The sequence below is a fragment of the Macadamia integrifolia genome, chromosome 14, assembly GCF_013358625.1.
Source record: "Macadamia integrifolia cultivar HAES 741 chromosome 14, SCU_Mint_v3, whole genome shotgun sequence".
Classification (NCBI taxonomy): Eukaryota; Viridiplantae; Streptophyta; class Magnoliopsida; order Proteales; family Proteaceae; genus Macadamia; species Macadamia integrifolia.
This window is the reverse complement of record NC_056570.1, coordinates 27,751,702-27,767,486: the sequence shown is the minus strand read 5'-3', so window position 1 is coordinate 27,767,486 and position 15,785 is coordinate 27,751,702. Positions and strand designations below refer to the sequence as shown.

At 37.0% G+C, this 15,785-nt stretch overlaps 1 protein-coding gene across 1 annotated transcript; it reads left to right on the top strand.

Moving 5' to 3' along the window:
• The first annotated feature begins 2,182 nt into the window (after positions 1-2,182).
• LOC122061540 (zinc finger CCCH domain-containing protein 14) lies at positions 2,183-12,052 on the top strand. The gene is made up of 3 exons (XM_042624833.1): positions 2,183-2,584; positions 3,501-3,561; positions 11,092-12,052. The coding sequence occupies exons 1-3, from the start codon at positions 2,503-2,505 to the stop codon at positions 11,858-11,860; spliced, it is 912 nt and encodes a 303-aa protein (XP_042480767.1). The 5' UTR covers positions 2,183-2,502; the 3' UTR covers positions 11,861-12,052.
• The last annotated feature ends 3,733 nt before the right edge of the window (positions 12,053-15,785 follow it).

Sequence of the window (15,785 nt, the reverse complement as noted above, 5' to 3'; positions counted from 1 at the left end):
ATGCCACTATGTGAAAAAATAAAATATTTCCATCCATATTGTTGCCCTTGCAACTGCTCTCATTGGCCCTTGCGTTGGTGCAAGGATCATGTGACCAGGTGTCAATTTCTTGCCCAAATTAATTGCCATGTAAGCCCTAACGGGTAGGAGAGGGGAAACAAATCATTGATTTGAGAGAGTATTTGGTACAATGGCTGCATAGGAAAGTTTTTTCCAAAATTTAAGCGAAAAATAACGTTTCCTAGTCACATGGCTCTTGCACCTAGGCACAAGAGTACGCAAAATTATCGCCATGCCTTTATGTGAAAAATAAAATAATGCCATTCATATTGTTGCCCTTGCAACTGCTCTCATTGGCTCTTGCGTTGGTGCAAGGATCACGTGACCAAATATCAATTTTTTGCCCAAAAATTAATTGCTAGATAAGCCCAATGGTTATGAAAATCCTAGTCACATGGCTCTTGCACTTAGACACAATAGTGTGCAAAAGTACCACCACGACTCTATATTAAAAAAATAAAATAATTCCATCAAAATTGCATTGGTGCAAGGACCACGTGACTAGGAATCAATTTCTTGCCATAATTTAATTGCCAAATTTAAAATACAGGAAAAATTTTACATTGCCTTTTGTATAAATTCAGTTATACCCTTTTCACATAATAAGTGGGGTTCACAATAACACTCTATCTCCTCTGCAGACCAAGGGTAAAACACTTAGGGTCTGTTTGATAACGTTTCTAGAAACGCATTTTTACTGTTAATGTGTCAAGAAACGACAAAAACATAACAAAAAACATTTGATAAACCTATTCCGTTTCTACTTATTTCATAAACATAAATACAAATTTATATTGATTTATGGTTTAAGAAACAGAAACGACGGAACAAGTTCCACTTGTTTCGTTGTTTTTTGAAACAGAAATGAGTGAACAATTTTAACCCCAAACCCCAACTTTTCCCTTCGACAATCGACCCCATTGTCTCTATTTTGAACACAACCGAGAACCTCATCTGGCCACAATCATCCAAACTGGCATCCAACACACCTGGGTGGTACAACCCATGACTCGATTCGAAGGTACATGCCGTGATTCATCAAATGGAGGAAGAAGCGTGGCGTAATGTAAGAGACGTTTTACTCGTTCAATGGGCTCAGATAACAATTAAAACTCGGAAATAACGCATTAAAGCTTGCAGATGGCTAGTTCAGTGGTTCCCAACAAAGCCTCAGCCACAACGGAGTCGGGGAAAGAAGAGCAAGGGTTCTGGGTTCAGAGGAGACGACAATGAAGTCGATGATACCCTATCCTCTACATGACCGTAAGTCCTCAAAGGATACGATTTAGGGTTCGGTAATATGGTGAAGTAGGCCGAAGAAGCTTTCATCGCCAAGGTTGCAGAATCCATTACCACTTGCAAACTAGAGAGATGGGCAGAAAGAAAGAAAGAAAGAAAGAAAGAAAGAAGAATGAGTAAAAAATAGGGAAGAAATAGAAATGGTGGTTAAAAAGTTAAACCTTGGTTGTTTATGTTCTTTAATCAAAGAGTTAAGGGGAACGGTTATAGAAGAAATAAAGACGAAGAAGGAAAACGTGTTGAGCCCTCCATCTCCGTTCCTGATTTATATGTACGGCGGCTAGTGAGTCTTCATCCAAGAGTGTTGAGCCCTTTGCCCATTATTCTTCTCTATCTTGTCCCGTCCTCAGGCAATTACAGAGGCGGCTAGCCCCTTGTGTGATTGAGAGAGAAAAAGCTGGAGCATTGAGAATCATGGTTTCTAGTAAAGGAAAAACAGAGAGATTTAAAGGGTTAGACGTTGAAAACAGGAGAAACAAAGACAAAGAAACGGTTCCAGAAACAGAGTTTATCAAACACCTAAATTTCCGTTTTTGTTCATAGAAATGGAAATTTATGTTTCTATCGTTTCTTGACATAGAAATGACAGTAACGTTATCAGACGGGTCATTCATTTCTTTTTTATTAAAAAAAAAAGATAGATCCATCCGATTTGGCCCGATACGGATTCCGGATCGATACCCGATCCAAACCCTCTCACTAGATTTTGTTTTAGCAATCATATTAGGTCACCACACCACGTGGAAGTATGTAGTGACAGAGAAGAGAGAGAGAGAGAGAGAGAGAGGGAGAGAGAGACTACTAGAGACTAGAGTGAGGGGAGTACTTGCGAACTACCAATTATCCGATATTGCGCGCGGGATCGAACTCAAACAAAAAATCCAATTTAAACCCTAATTTTGAAATCCTTTTTCACATTACTATATCTTCACCCCAATCCCTTTCTGGTTTTTTCTTCTTGGGAGTTGAGAGACCCCAACCTTTCGTTTTGTTTCTTTTTCCTGCTAACCCTAGGGTTTTTCCTCGTCGGCACAGTGTTCTCACTCTCTAGGGTTTAGCTTTCTTCTTCCCTTTTTTGTGGTTTTAGTTCTTTCGCACTCTCTTCTATTCACTTCTTTGGATCTCTATCTGTGCTGGTAGATAATGGAATATGGACAGGCTCGTAAGAGGGGGAGGCCGGACTTTGCTTTGAATGGCAATGGAGGACCTAAAAGATCCAAGCCAGGTTCGTGTTTCTTTTGTTTTGTATTGCTTGCTTGCTTTAGTTCTAAGTTTAGGGCTCTAACCTTTGTTATGCTAGCATTTGTTTTTCAAAATTTGTATGGATTTTATTTTTTATTTATGGAGGTCTAGATTTCTTGGTGAGTGAAGCATATTCGTACTTAAGATTTTTAGTTATTACTGTTCTTGCAAAATCTCTTCCCCCCTCTCCATTCTTCTTTTCTTATTTGGATCTGTGTATACGGGCTATTGAGTGCTGACATTCTCTATTGGAATACCATTTTTTCTTTATTTTTGGTTTTCCCCTCGTCGGTATTTCTTTTGTTTAGTTTAGATTTGTGTGTCTGTTGCAGCTTCAATGTTGGATCGGTTTCCTGTTGAAACGTGTATTTAACAGTACAGATACTGTGTCTTCCGTTTCATTTTGTTCTTTCGTTATTTTCTTTCCGCTTGTATGTTCAACACTTTATTATGGTAAACGGGGAATATAAGTGTTTGTTGTTGTCATTAGACCCTGTCTTCATGTTTGAAGCGGTAGCTTAAACCCAAAACCTTTGAAGGGATCAAGTACTGTTTATACCACAAACCACACATTAGTTTCACTATACCAGTTTGAATAACCTGCCATCCTTCAAGAACTACCCCACTTTGAATTACCTTCCATCCTTCAAAAGCCTGAAATTTGAAAATAAAATTGTGGTTACTTGGTTAAAACTTGATGGGCTTTGCATTCTAGAATAGGTAGTAAATTTTGTTTTTCCCTTCAAATTGAATATTAATATTTTGTTAGTTTCTACTAAAGGTCAGCTGAGCCAGTGATGTTAAATATGTTAATGGTGTGTCTTGGATATTATTGAAGTTGACAGATTAAAAATTCACTGAAATTTAACTGAGAAAAAGTAATTAATGTTCTGGAACAGAAATGGAGTCTTTTCCAACTGGTATAGGAAGCAAATCGAAGCCATGCACCAAGTTTTTCAGGTTGTAATCTTAACTTGTCTAAATAAATATTATAAGCACCATTTTCTCTCCTTTTAATGCTTATTATATATAATTCTAGTAATAATTCTGTTTTACCTTTCTCATAAGCTACAACAGTCATCTCAAGTCTAATGAATTGGGTATCTAAAGTTTTTACACAGGTTAAGATTCATGTGTTCTAATCCGGCTAAGAAGATGATTGAACTCAGATAACATGTTGCTCAACTCTAGCAGTTGTTGGCTATAATCACATTTGAGACTGTATGTAGCACAAGATGAATTCAATTGGAATGGAAGGGCGTCTCTATATAATGGTTATATTTCGTAGCATATGGCTTAATTAATTACTACATGCATCTTAGTGACATTGCATTTGGCTATTTGTGTTTCAGATATAGTGGATTGACATGTTTTTTTGGTTAAATTGATCATCTCTTTACACAGATCTAGCTTGTTTAGATAGGGACATTGATAAGTTCTGATCTTCAGATAACAAATGCCAAAGAAGGTTTAAACACTTGATTTTATGCTACGTTAACTATTTTCTGTTGTATTTAATTTTATGAAGGGTGACACTTGTTCAAGGTAGTATCTGCTTTTCTTTGTTGTAGCTCCATTCTTTATACCTTTAGTAAAGGCAGAAGGTTGCAAGTTGTCAAGGTGTTGGAGCCACCTAGACGTCGCCAACTTCTATCTGTCCAGGTGCTCTTTGCTAGGTGGTCGCCTATTCGCCTTTTTGATGGCGCCTTGACATCCAAACCCCTCTCCAACACCCTGGATGTTAGGACAGCCATGGAAGGTTGTGTGAAGTCTTTTCCCCCCTTCGTACTTGCAGCTTTCAAACTATTGTGAGGTTTGATAGCTATAAAAAAAGTGGAGCGTTGATGCCACAGTTCTAGTTGCTGGATGTTTAGGACACTAAATATTATGTCCATGATCTAGGGGACCATTTGGACTGTGCTTCTGTTAGGTCTTGAATCTAGATTTGTTTCATATTTGCTGCCATGTATTGAGCCGTGTTGGTATTTTGGTGAAATATTTTCAAATTGTCGACTGAAATGTCGGTATTTTGGTGAAATAATTTGGTTTTAACGTGAGTATATGAAATATTGTGTGAAACATAGGTTAAGACTATATTATGACACATTTTTCGAGTTTTCACGCCTTTCGTCTGAGATTTCTAGAATTGCTAGCAAAATTCAATTGTTTTGGTAAAATCTTTCATTTTTCTGTTTAATTAAGGCTTGATGGTCAACTGTGGAGTATCCATTTCAACATTTGGGTGGATTTGAAGCATCGCTTATCCAAATTTTCCTGAATTTCAAATTTCTCATTTATAGAGATTCTTCAGGCAGAGGATGATATGACCATCATATCATAGAATCTGTAGCTAAATTACTACTTTGGTTTTTTTTTGCTAAATCAAATGATTCGAACGTGCTCAAACATGCTTAAATAGGCAATCCATGAAGTTTTAGGGCATTCTTCCAGGTTTTGGCCACCAAAATGAACATTTCTCATCTTTCACCGTATTGGACCAAATTTTGGTACCAATTGAACCGAAATTCTGAAATATTTCAGTGGGGGCTTGAAATCCCAACAAAACTTGAAATTCTTCACCTTGGTCCAACGCAATGCAATTTTGTGACATGATGTAATGCATATGGGTTGAAAGTTGCTATAATTTGAAGCCAATAAAAGTACTCATTACATTTGAGCACCAAGATGCCATGTGGTTGGTGACATGCATGTTGTAGCACATTGATGAGATTTCTAGTCGATTAGAAAACAGTGGCAATAATTCTGTTAAGAGAAAAATAAAAAAATGTGGTCCCCCCCAACCCCCCCCCCCCAAAAAAAAAAAAAGGAAAAAAAAAAGAAAGAAAAAGAAAACCATTTTTTCTTTGTCAACCGCAAGATTGTGTATACTTGTTGTTAGGCAACAGCCTTTGGTTGCTATTGGATGATATGTATAGATTATACATGTTGGTGAACACTTTTAGTTTATTTTTGGTGGACAACAACAAGGTTTATCTTTAACATACGAATGTCTACCAGAGAAAAATGTGAGGGCACAGTCCTTCACCATGGAGTGTAAGTTACATAGAAAATTTCTGAGTAGTTTGGACTGTTGCTTAGATGTCAATGAGATGTGTAGATTATACATGTTGCTGAACTCTTTTAGTTTGTTTTTGGTGGACAACAACAAGGTTTTTATATAACACAAAAATGTATACCAGAGAAAAATGTGGGGGCACAGTCCTTCACCATGGATGGTAAAAGATACTTCGAAAATTTCTGAGTAGTTGTTTGGACGTGCTTTAGTTGAGTTTTATCTTCTGAAATTTATTTGCCTTTTCATGATTCCATTTACAATATTTTAAAATGTTGAGATATTGTTATATAGATATATACAATAAATAATGGGATTTGTTTGCTGACACTTCGGGAGGTGTCAGATTCGTCTTAACCGTACTCTCCCCCCATATTCAATCTACACTCTCTTTTAAGTAAGGGGTAATAAAGTAATATAAACCTCATCCCTTCAAATGTCCTGTTATGACTCGATCAGCAACTCTTATTTCTGCTCTCCTTTTATCTCAATTGTCTCTCTCTCTCTCTCTCTCTCTCTCTCTCTCTCTCTCTCTCTCTCTCTCTCTCTCTCTCTCACTGCACTCTTCAGTGTCCTCCAATGCATTCCTGCTACTCTCTCTTATTTGGTGACTCGATCAGCAACTCTCATATCCTCTCTCCTCTCATCTTCCCGAAAGTGTGCCAATCCATATGTTGTGCATCATCTGCTGGGATAGTCTTTTCCGCTGCGGGGGCCTTGTGCAGTAAACCCCCTACAAGCTGTTGCCCTTCATCATAAAGGTGTCCTGCGAAGCTTTTGGGAAGAGGGTTCCTTTCCTCTCTCTCTCTCTCTCTCTCTCCCCCCTAAAGTACTCTCCAATGTCCTCCAAAATATTCTGGCCTTCGCATTGGGGTTCAAAGGGAGTTTAAATTCTAGATGTTATACTACACATGATTCTGACTTTCCAGCCAGGTCTCTGTAGTTTTATTGTTTACACTAAGGTTCAAAATTTAAGGTTTCATGAAGATTCCAGTGACATCTCTATTTCTGCACAAGATTTAATGTTTCATGGTTCATCATAGTCTATGGTTTTAGGTCCTTGCGGTTTAAAGTGGTCATGAAAAAGGACTAGAGACGATGGAGAAGAAGATCAAATTGATGCACTGAAGTTTCACAATGGAAAGAAGTGATTGAGGAGTGAGGATTGTTTTGAGTTTTTGTCAAATGGACATTTTGCCTCTAATTTAAGGTGTTGCATTGGATATATGATGGGGAAAAAAGTCAGTTTACAATAATGAAAGTTCACCTATAAGAGGTGTTATTTACACACCCCTGGTAAACCATTGATACCATAAACTTTGTGAGGGTATTGGGTGGTATATGTACTGCCTATGTATTTAGATGCTTGTATAAGTGTGATGTGGGATGGAAATATCCAAGCTACCATTCTATTATATGGAAAAAAGAATGAGTTGATCACAAATAACTTTTGTGGTTACATGTTGGAACTCTGGGATTGCTGGTCAATACTGCTTATATGAAAGTCCAGCATGGTTCGGTGTTGATGAGAATTCTGGTTTTCTGGTTGCTTATAGAAATTTTTCTCTGAGTACATTTATTTATTTATCTTTTGTTTATTAGGTAACAATCTTATTCCATGGTGATGGATTACATCATTGCAACTATGGTAAAAGATTGTCACAAAATTGTGGTGGAAACTATCGAAGTAATTCAGAAGCTATGTGATTTGTGAAATATTTGTCCATTGCAACCCTTGGGATGGGGTTTCTTCGTTTGAGAGCACGGCCTATAGGTATCGTGAAGTGTCATCCACATTTATCTAGATGCTTTTTTACCCCTGAGAATAGTTATTTGGAAGTCGCTGCTTTATTTGGGAGGGGAGTTTGGCAATCTATGATTTGAAAGCTATCAAAGAAAATTTCATTCATAAGTCTCTTTTGGTTTGAAGAGAATGCTGGTTTGGTGTTGATGAGAATTCTGGTTTTCTAGAAATTTTGCTCTGAGTACATTTATTTATTTATTATTTGTTTAGTAGGTAACAATCTTATTCAATGGTGATGGATTACATCATTGCGACTATGGTAAAACATTGGCACAAAATTGTGGTGAACACTATCGAAGTAATTCAGAAGCTATGTGATTTGTGAAATATTTGTCCATTGTAACCCTTGGGATGGGTTTTTTTCGTTTGAGAGCACGGCCTATAGGTATCGTGAAGTGTCATCCACATTTATCTAGATGCTTTTTTACCCCTGTGAATAGTTATTTGGAAGTCGCTGCTTTATTTGGGAGGGGACTTTGGCAATCTATGATTTGAAAGCTATCAAAGAAAATTTCATTCATAAGTCTCGTTTGGTTTGAAGAGAATGCTTTATGGCTAGATGCCTAGATTCATTAGTCTTTGTGGACATCTGTGGACTAATCCTTAGAATTCATTTCGAGGGAAATTGGTGCTTGCTATTCACTTCATCTATCCTTGTTAATGAAAGCCTGTCAAATTTTGGTGTTTATAATTATGGAGGAAAAGGACAGTGATTCAATATGTGGTATGGGATTGATCTAGGGTTCTAAATTTATTCATGGAAAATGTTGAACTAAGTGTTTTTTTTTTTTCATTACAATTTTATGTGTCTGAATTCTATTCTGGTAAAAGGGTTGGATGATTTTTTTGTCTTTAGTAATTAAAAGATCATGTGGTTCATACATTTTTTTTGGAGAGGGATAGGCACACCTCTCAGCATGCAGTAAGCTAGTGGGCAGCACCAATACTTCAAAGGGGAGGAGAGAGAGACACAGCGGGCGCTAGCTTGCGGTATGCGGGTGGTGCGCCCGGCCTTTTCCCTATTTTTTGTTTTTTGACAGATCGTGAAATTGTTAGATTTAGAGTTTTTATTATTATTATTTTTTTAAATAAAGAAAAGCTGTAGTTTATGGCTGCAAAGATTGCTGTGAGAATCAAGAGAATAGTAAGGAGGGAATGACAGAAAGGAAAGCAAATCTAATGCAGGTGATAATCTGTTGCATTGCTTGCTAATTTATGTCTAACGTGAGATCTTCATTTGTGAAGAGAAATAATTTGTATTCTTCTGGTTCCTGTGCTCTCCATGAGCATAGTGGGAATGCTGATGATTGGTTTGAAAAATAATGCATTTGTGCAGTTTTCAGATTAGTTAACTATGTGATTTCTTTTAAAGGGGTTCACAAATGTGATAGTCATGTTATCAGAGTTCTGCCATGTTCGTTAGGTAGTGTTGGGTCAGGGTGTCAATTGGTTCAGTTCAGGACACAATATGTACAAACCGAAATTGAACCAAAACTGAATAATTTTCATAATCTCAAAACCGAAACCAAATTGGTTTGATTATTTGGTACAGAGTCTCTTTTAATTTGGTTCAAATTTGATTTAAGTGGAAATAACCTGTTGAAAAAGTAAAGTTTGTAAGGAAATTACAGTTACAGTCCCACAATGTCCAATCTGGTATCTTTCATTCCTGTTTTCACAACTCAACATCAAACCCGTTGTAGGTAATTTCATGCAAGTCAACATAGACACATGATTGCTATGTTTAGGTTTGGTTCTGTTCAGGTTGGGTTACACTTTATTCTGTTTTCAAGCGGCTGTTTTTCAATTTAAAACCAACAGCTAACCATGCTGAATGGAATGAATTTGCACTTTTCAAAACCAGAACCAAATTGAAATTTGTCATTTCGGTTTTACATGGCTGATTTCGGTTTTCAATTCTGGTTCTAAATGGACAATGATGAATTTGTTGGACATGTCATTCATCTCCCATTTGCTATGTAATGAATAAAATATGGCTATATATTGCTTGTCACCATAAAATTGTGAGTAACTTGTAATGATTTCCATGTGATGTATTATCTGAAAATTGTATGCAACTTACAATAATTGGAGAAGCTTTAGAAATTGTGGAGTTGACCTATTATCCTGAAAATAGGTTTTCTAGCTCTAGAATTCTTGGACCTTAGTTTTAGGCTGTATACATAGTGTAACACTGAACTTTGAGGTGTTTCACAGTTTAAAAAAAGGGAGGAAAGTTACTCATCTGGGTTCTCCAAGCCCAGACACGGCCCCTGTTTTCAGAGGGGTGGGGCCTGTTTCTGGGCATGGGGAACACTAGACATTTCTTTCTCCCTTAAAAAAAGAATCTTTCTTTTTGGTGTGGCATTTTCATTCATTTTGATGTTTAGAGTTTCTGATTGTATTTGAGTAAAAACTGAAGTAATTTAAATTAACCCTCTGGATTGGGCCTTTACGTGTAAAAAATTCAAGGATGCTGATGGATTCGTTTTTGGTGGAGAGCTGAACCTCAACCTTAGGATGCATAGGCTGTATGTTTTATTTTCGTGAAGAATTGATGCATTAGAGATTCAAAGGATTGTATATAGATTATGATGTCCATTTATAGCGTTCCTATAGTTGATTATGGTTAATGGGATTCAATTAGATTGAGTTTCTATCATTCAATGAGACAGTTCTCGTGCATGCACAATTGAGATTTTTTTTTCTTCTTTGGCAGTCAACCACTTGATATGTTTATTTTTTGTTGCTTTGATTTGAAATCTTAATCAAGAATTTATTACTCCCCATGATCAAATTATTATGATGGAATAGTTTCTATGCTTTTCTATTTTCATGTGTTACGATCATCCCTGAAAGCATCTTGCTTGGAACAAGGCGGGTGCTGTGGATTATTGGGGCTTGTCTTTTTAATGAATACAGAGGTGGTTGCACTGTACCAACATCTGTTTGCACCAATTGCATGGGCCCCAGTCAATATCGAATATCAGATATCTGAAGTCTAGAATTTTTCCTTACAGATCTGTTTGTCTGGACATGAAACGTCCAAAAAGAAAACAAAAAATGGAAAATACATCATTGAATTCATCTTATGCAATTTTTAAGCATGAATATAGTGGGCATTGCTCTGGGAATATACATTTCATATGTTTATTTTTTTGATGAGATAGTTTCTGTATCAAAATGGGTCGTCTTATTTCTTGTACATCCCTAATGTTTATTTTTGATGGAATAAATCTGTAGTGAAATTTTTTCCCTTTTGCCATCTTACAATCAAACAAATGCAGCCTAAATTCTCTGTTATGTGATTTTTCATGAGATTTTCTTTTATTGCAAAGACCGTCGGCTATTGAACTCTTTTATGTTATGAAAATACTTATGATGCTCTAAATATAGCTTTGCCACCTCTGTCTTTAGCATGATATCTTTTCTATTATTAAAATCAGAAATGCATGTCTTCTTTTTGTATATATGCTTTTATATAAGGTCAGAAAACAGTTTGTTTTATTTTACTTCATTTGCATTATTTTGTAAAGATTGACTAGGCACCTTTTAATGTGTATGACTCTATGGTAATGGGTTCTGAAGTTATTGGATCATGGTTTGGATGCAGTACCGCTGGATGTCCTTTTGGTGAAGGCTGCCACTTCTTGCACTATGTTCCAGGTGGCATCAATGCTGTTGCTCAGATGACCAATTTGGGTGGCAACCCTGCTCTACCCCCTCCCTCTAGAAACCCAGTGGGCCCACCACCCATCCCTGATGGTAATTCACCAACGATGAAGTCTCGTATGTGCAACAAGTTCAACACTGCAGAAGGTTGCAAGTTTGGGGACAAGTGTCATTTTGCCCATGGTGAGAGGGAGCTTGGAAAGCCAATTGCACATTCACATGAAGACCCCCGAATGATGGGAGGAGGACCAATGGGAGGCCGGATGGGAGGAGGTCGGATGGAGCCACCCCCACCTGGTCTTGCTGCTGCAGCAAGCTTTGGTGCATCTGCAACTGCCAAGATCAGCGTTGATGCTTCCCTTGCTGGAGCAATCATTGGAAAGGGTGGGGTGAACTCGAAGCAGATCTGTCGCCTCACTGGTGCCAAGCTCTCTATTAGGGAGCATGAGTCGGAACCCAACTTGAGAAACATCGAGCTTGAAGGAACCTTTGATCAGATCAAGCAAGCCAGTGCTATGGTGAGGGAGTTGATTGTGAACCTTGGTTCAACAGCAGGCCCCATGAAGTCCACTGGAGCTGCGGCACTTCCTCCTCCAGCAAACAATTTCAAGACAAAGATGTGTGAGAACTTTGCGAAGGGCTCATGCACATTTGGCGATCGTTGCCACTTTGCTCATGGAGCAAATGAACTTCGTAAGCCAGCAGTGTAAGACTGTGAGTGCTGTCCTTGACGATATTATGTTGTATTTCTCTGCGGAGGGAGAATTTCTTGAGACCAGTCTTGTAGTTCTGAGAGGCCGAGTTTAGTACTGGTGGTGATGTTGAGCAGGCTTTTGAGGAAAGAAAATTTAACATTAATTAATTAATGCTAGTAAACTAGTTTTCTAGGTTTTGTTTATTAATTTTCAGTGATTTGAGCTTCATAATTATTTTTGTGTCCTTTAATATCTGGTGGTTTCTGATTGTTAGATATAGGTTTTTTTTTTGATATATATAGGTTTAAGTTTAGGTTTAATACTCACCCGACTTTTGGAACCTGAAGAATTTTGAGATGGCCACAAATCACCTGGACTAAGGAAGTCCAAGACACATGAGAACTATCACTGGACCTTAGGGATGAATAGTCATAAACTAATAACCACCGCTTCTTAAGGGTTTATGTCATTGCTGATTTCCTTATAGGAAAAGGAAAAAAAAGGAGTCACTAGTCATGAAACTCATTACAGGAACTTAAGAACTCTACGCTAAGCTCCTAACTGATTAGTCCAAATGGGCTTAATGGAAGTGTCACATTTTAGTTTTGAGATTGGTTTTTGACCGGGCTAATTTCCAATTTACCAAAAACTGAGTGGTCAAACGAGGAAAGGGAAAACCCAGAAACCCAACCCCCCTAATCGTCTTTTTCCACCCCCCTCTGCCCTTTTTTGACCCACTGTACACACCCGAGGTTCAAGTATTGGTGTTGTGTTGCCGTATTATATCGATATCAATTGAAACTATTAGCGATGCTTGATCGATTTGGATTGAATGCCCATATCATTTCAGGGCAAAACATTAAAAAATCAAAGGCAAAAATAACCGATACACATTGATCTTTACCTATTCTGATCTGTATCGGTACCAATAACTGAATCATGGTACAATCTTGACTTTTTTAATTAACCATGCATAATATCTCCTAGAGATTTCTATATTGAGTCAGGCACTCAGGCCTAACACATTAAGTCCCCATTAATCGTGTAAAATATTTTTCATCAGAAAAGAAAAAAATTATAAAATAATTAATGAAAGAGAGAGTATTTCTACCTATAGAAGGAATAACTTGACTACTGTCTGAGATGCAGCCATCTATCCAGATTCCAGACAAGAGTGAAATTTCATGGGAGAAAGGGAATATTATTTTATTTGGAGCAATAAGAACATTGTTGCTACTCGGGTAGCTGAAAATTGTCTCATGCGCTACGACTGAAAGATAGAGACGAGAGTCATCATGGGAATAAACCAAAGAAATCTTAACCAAAAGGTTGGAGCCACATACACATCTTTCCCTTGCCACAACCACCACCACCACCACCACCACCACCACCTCTCAGAACTTTGGTTTCTCAACACCGCTTGTGTTTCCCAGTTCTTTCTTCCCAGTTTTTTTCTTAATACCACGAAGACCGCAGGCATTACAGAGGATCTGAAAAGGTTTTTGGAATTAAATCCAAGTGGGAAATGTAGACCAAAAAAAATTGAATTTATTTATTTATTTTCTTACCTGAGTATCATAATAACGCCAGCGCGGTGTCTTCTTGCAGTCACAATCTCTCTCTCCTTCTTCTTCTTCGTTTAAAATATTTTCATTTCAACACTCCGCATTTAATCAGACAGAGCTTGTCTATAGGAGAAACAATGGACCTAACAATGGATGAGAATCTGGGGTGAAGATGAAGAAGATGAATGTAGTAGGAGACTCAATACCCTTAATTGGGATTTCGACCCCTCAAATGCAGACTGATTTTATGACTCACTCACCCATCTAATGTTTGAAAATCCTAAAATAAAAAAAAAAAAAAAAAATCCATTTTTTTGAGCATCCCATTCCTTCCATCTTCTTCGCCCCTTCTTTGAGCTTGTAACTGAGAGTGAAGCTGAGCAGGGTGATTTATCGACATGGATTATTACTGTTGGTAGACATTCTTAGCTAGGAGACTAACATCAGCAGTTTCTCAAGGAGGCCATCAAATTCCAGCACAGATAAAAAACCTATTCTCTGAAATCCCTAATTCAGGTGAATCCAATGAAGCCCTAAATTTTGTAAGCATATAAATCTTGGATTTCCCCCATAATGTACAAAGTGCACGAGCTAGGATCCAAAACCACAGAAAATGAAGAAACGGAGAAGGAATGGGTTGAAATCGTCTGCAATTCTGATCGTACAATTTCGTGAAATACCACCTTCAGGGGGTGCGGGGGCTATGCCCCCGTGGTATGGTTCGACTGGATCAACCACGACCCGATGGGTCGACCCACGATTTAGAGTATATATAATGTACTGTTGCTTGTTGAGAAAGTCATTGTATTCCAGTGTTTTCACGCAGCTAGGGTTTCAGGGCGAGTTTTTCCTCGCCACTGCTAAGGTGTAATTTCTCTTCTGCATAGTGAATCATCTTCTTCTTCGCCCGAGGACGTAACACACCACCCTGATGTGTGAACCTCATTAAATTTCTGTGTCGTACGGATCTATTGTCTCTTTATTATTCGTGTTTCTTGGTGTTTGATCTTACAAAAGATGTTATAAAAATAAAATTTAAATTTAAAGGTGATATATACAATAAAATTTCCCTTATTTATTTATTTTTTTAATAAAGAATGTTGTAGTAAGATGACTATTAACGAAGTGGTTCAAAAAGATATGCAAATTGTTGGGCTTGACCCTAGTATGACTTCGGATAGAGTTTTGTGGAAGACATGAACCCATGTTGTTGACCCCCTATAAGGGATGTTTCCATGATGTATATCCATATTCTAGGATACGCTCTTAACTTATCCCCATATTTTCTCTTTTTAACTTATCTTATATGTTTATTTACTTTATATTATTTTACAGCATTAGATCCATGTAGCCAACCACATTCAATTGAGATAAGATTATGTTTCATGTTGTAATGTTGTCTTAGTGGGTTATTCATAGAAGTCATGCAGCTCAGCTGCGTGTTCAAAAATTTTTCGTTTGAAATATACCACGTCTGTCCATAATGGGACAAAATTTGATTCTCTATAATGATAGGCCCTTTCAATTTTGCATATATGTGGTATAATTTTTATGGTCTTTATTTTTATTTAAAATAAATCAAAATAACACAAAAACCATAAATGGGTCAAAACCATTCATGTATTTTTTTTTTTTTCATTTATGTAGACAACTTTAATGTGTACGTGCTCATACGTTAAAGTGTCATTTTCTTCAATTAAACAATTGAATAGTAGTATTGATCATGATGGGTGTTAGAAGTGGGGTTTTCTTATGGGGGGGAAAAAACTCTATTGGAACATGACATATAGTCACCTGAGATTAGTTGGAAAGCCTCCACTATGTACCTTTTTTATCTTATATTTGGATAATCCTAACCTATATTTTTTTTGGGAAAATGTTGGGTATACCGTCGATATCAAGTATACTAGCACCCATATAAAAGAAGACTCTTTATATTATTAAAAAAATAAAAAATAAAACAAATACAAGGTGTCATTTTGACCCATTTATGGTTTTCAATTCAGATATTATTTTTATTTTTTTTATTTTTTTAAAACAGAGTCTACAGTCCGGATACTGTGAGAACATTCCCATAGGCATATAAGCATCTCCATCAGATTTACAAGTGGGACCTATGAGATGTAGGGATGATGGAATGCAAACTTATTGACCTAAAATAAACATGTACATTCAACTTAAAAAAAAAAAAAAAAGAAAAGGTGAGCTGTCAGCTATCAAAATTGGAATTTAACTGAGACTAGCGCAACTTTTCATTTACAGTAATAACTCTAGTGCCCATCCAACCATTGATTTTATTTTTTATTTTTAGTGTTGATTATCTGTTTTCGTTGTAAACAGAACTCTACCAAAAAAAAATGAATAGATAAATAAAC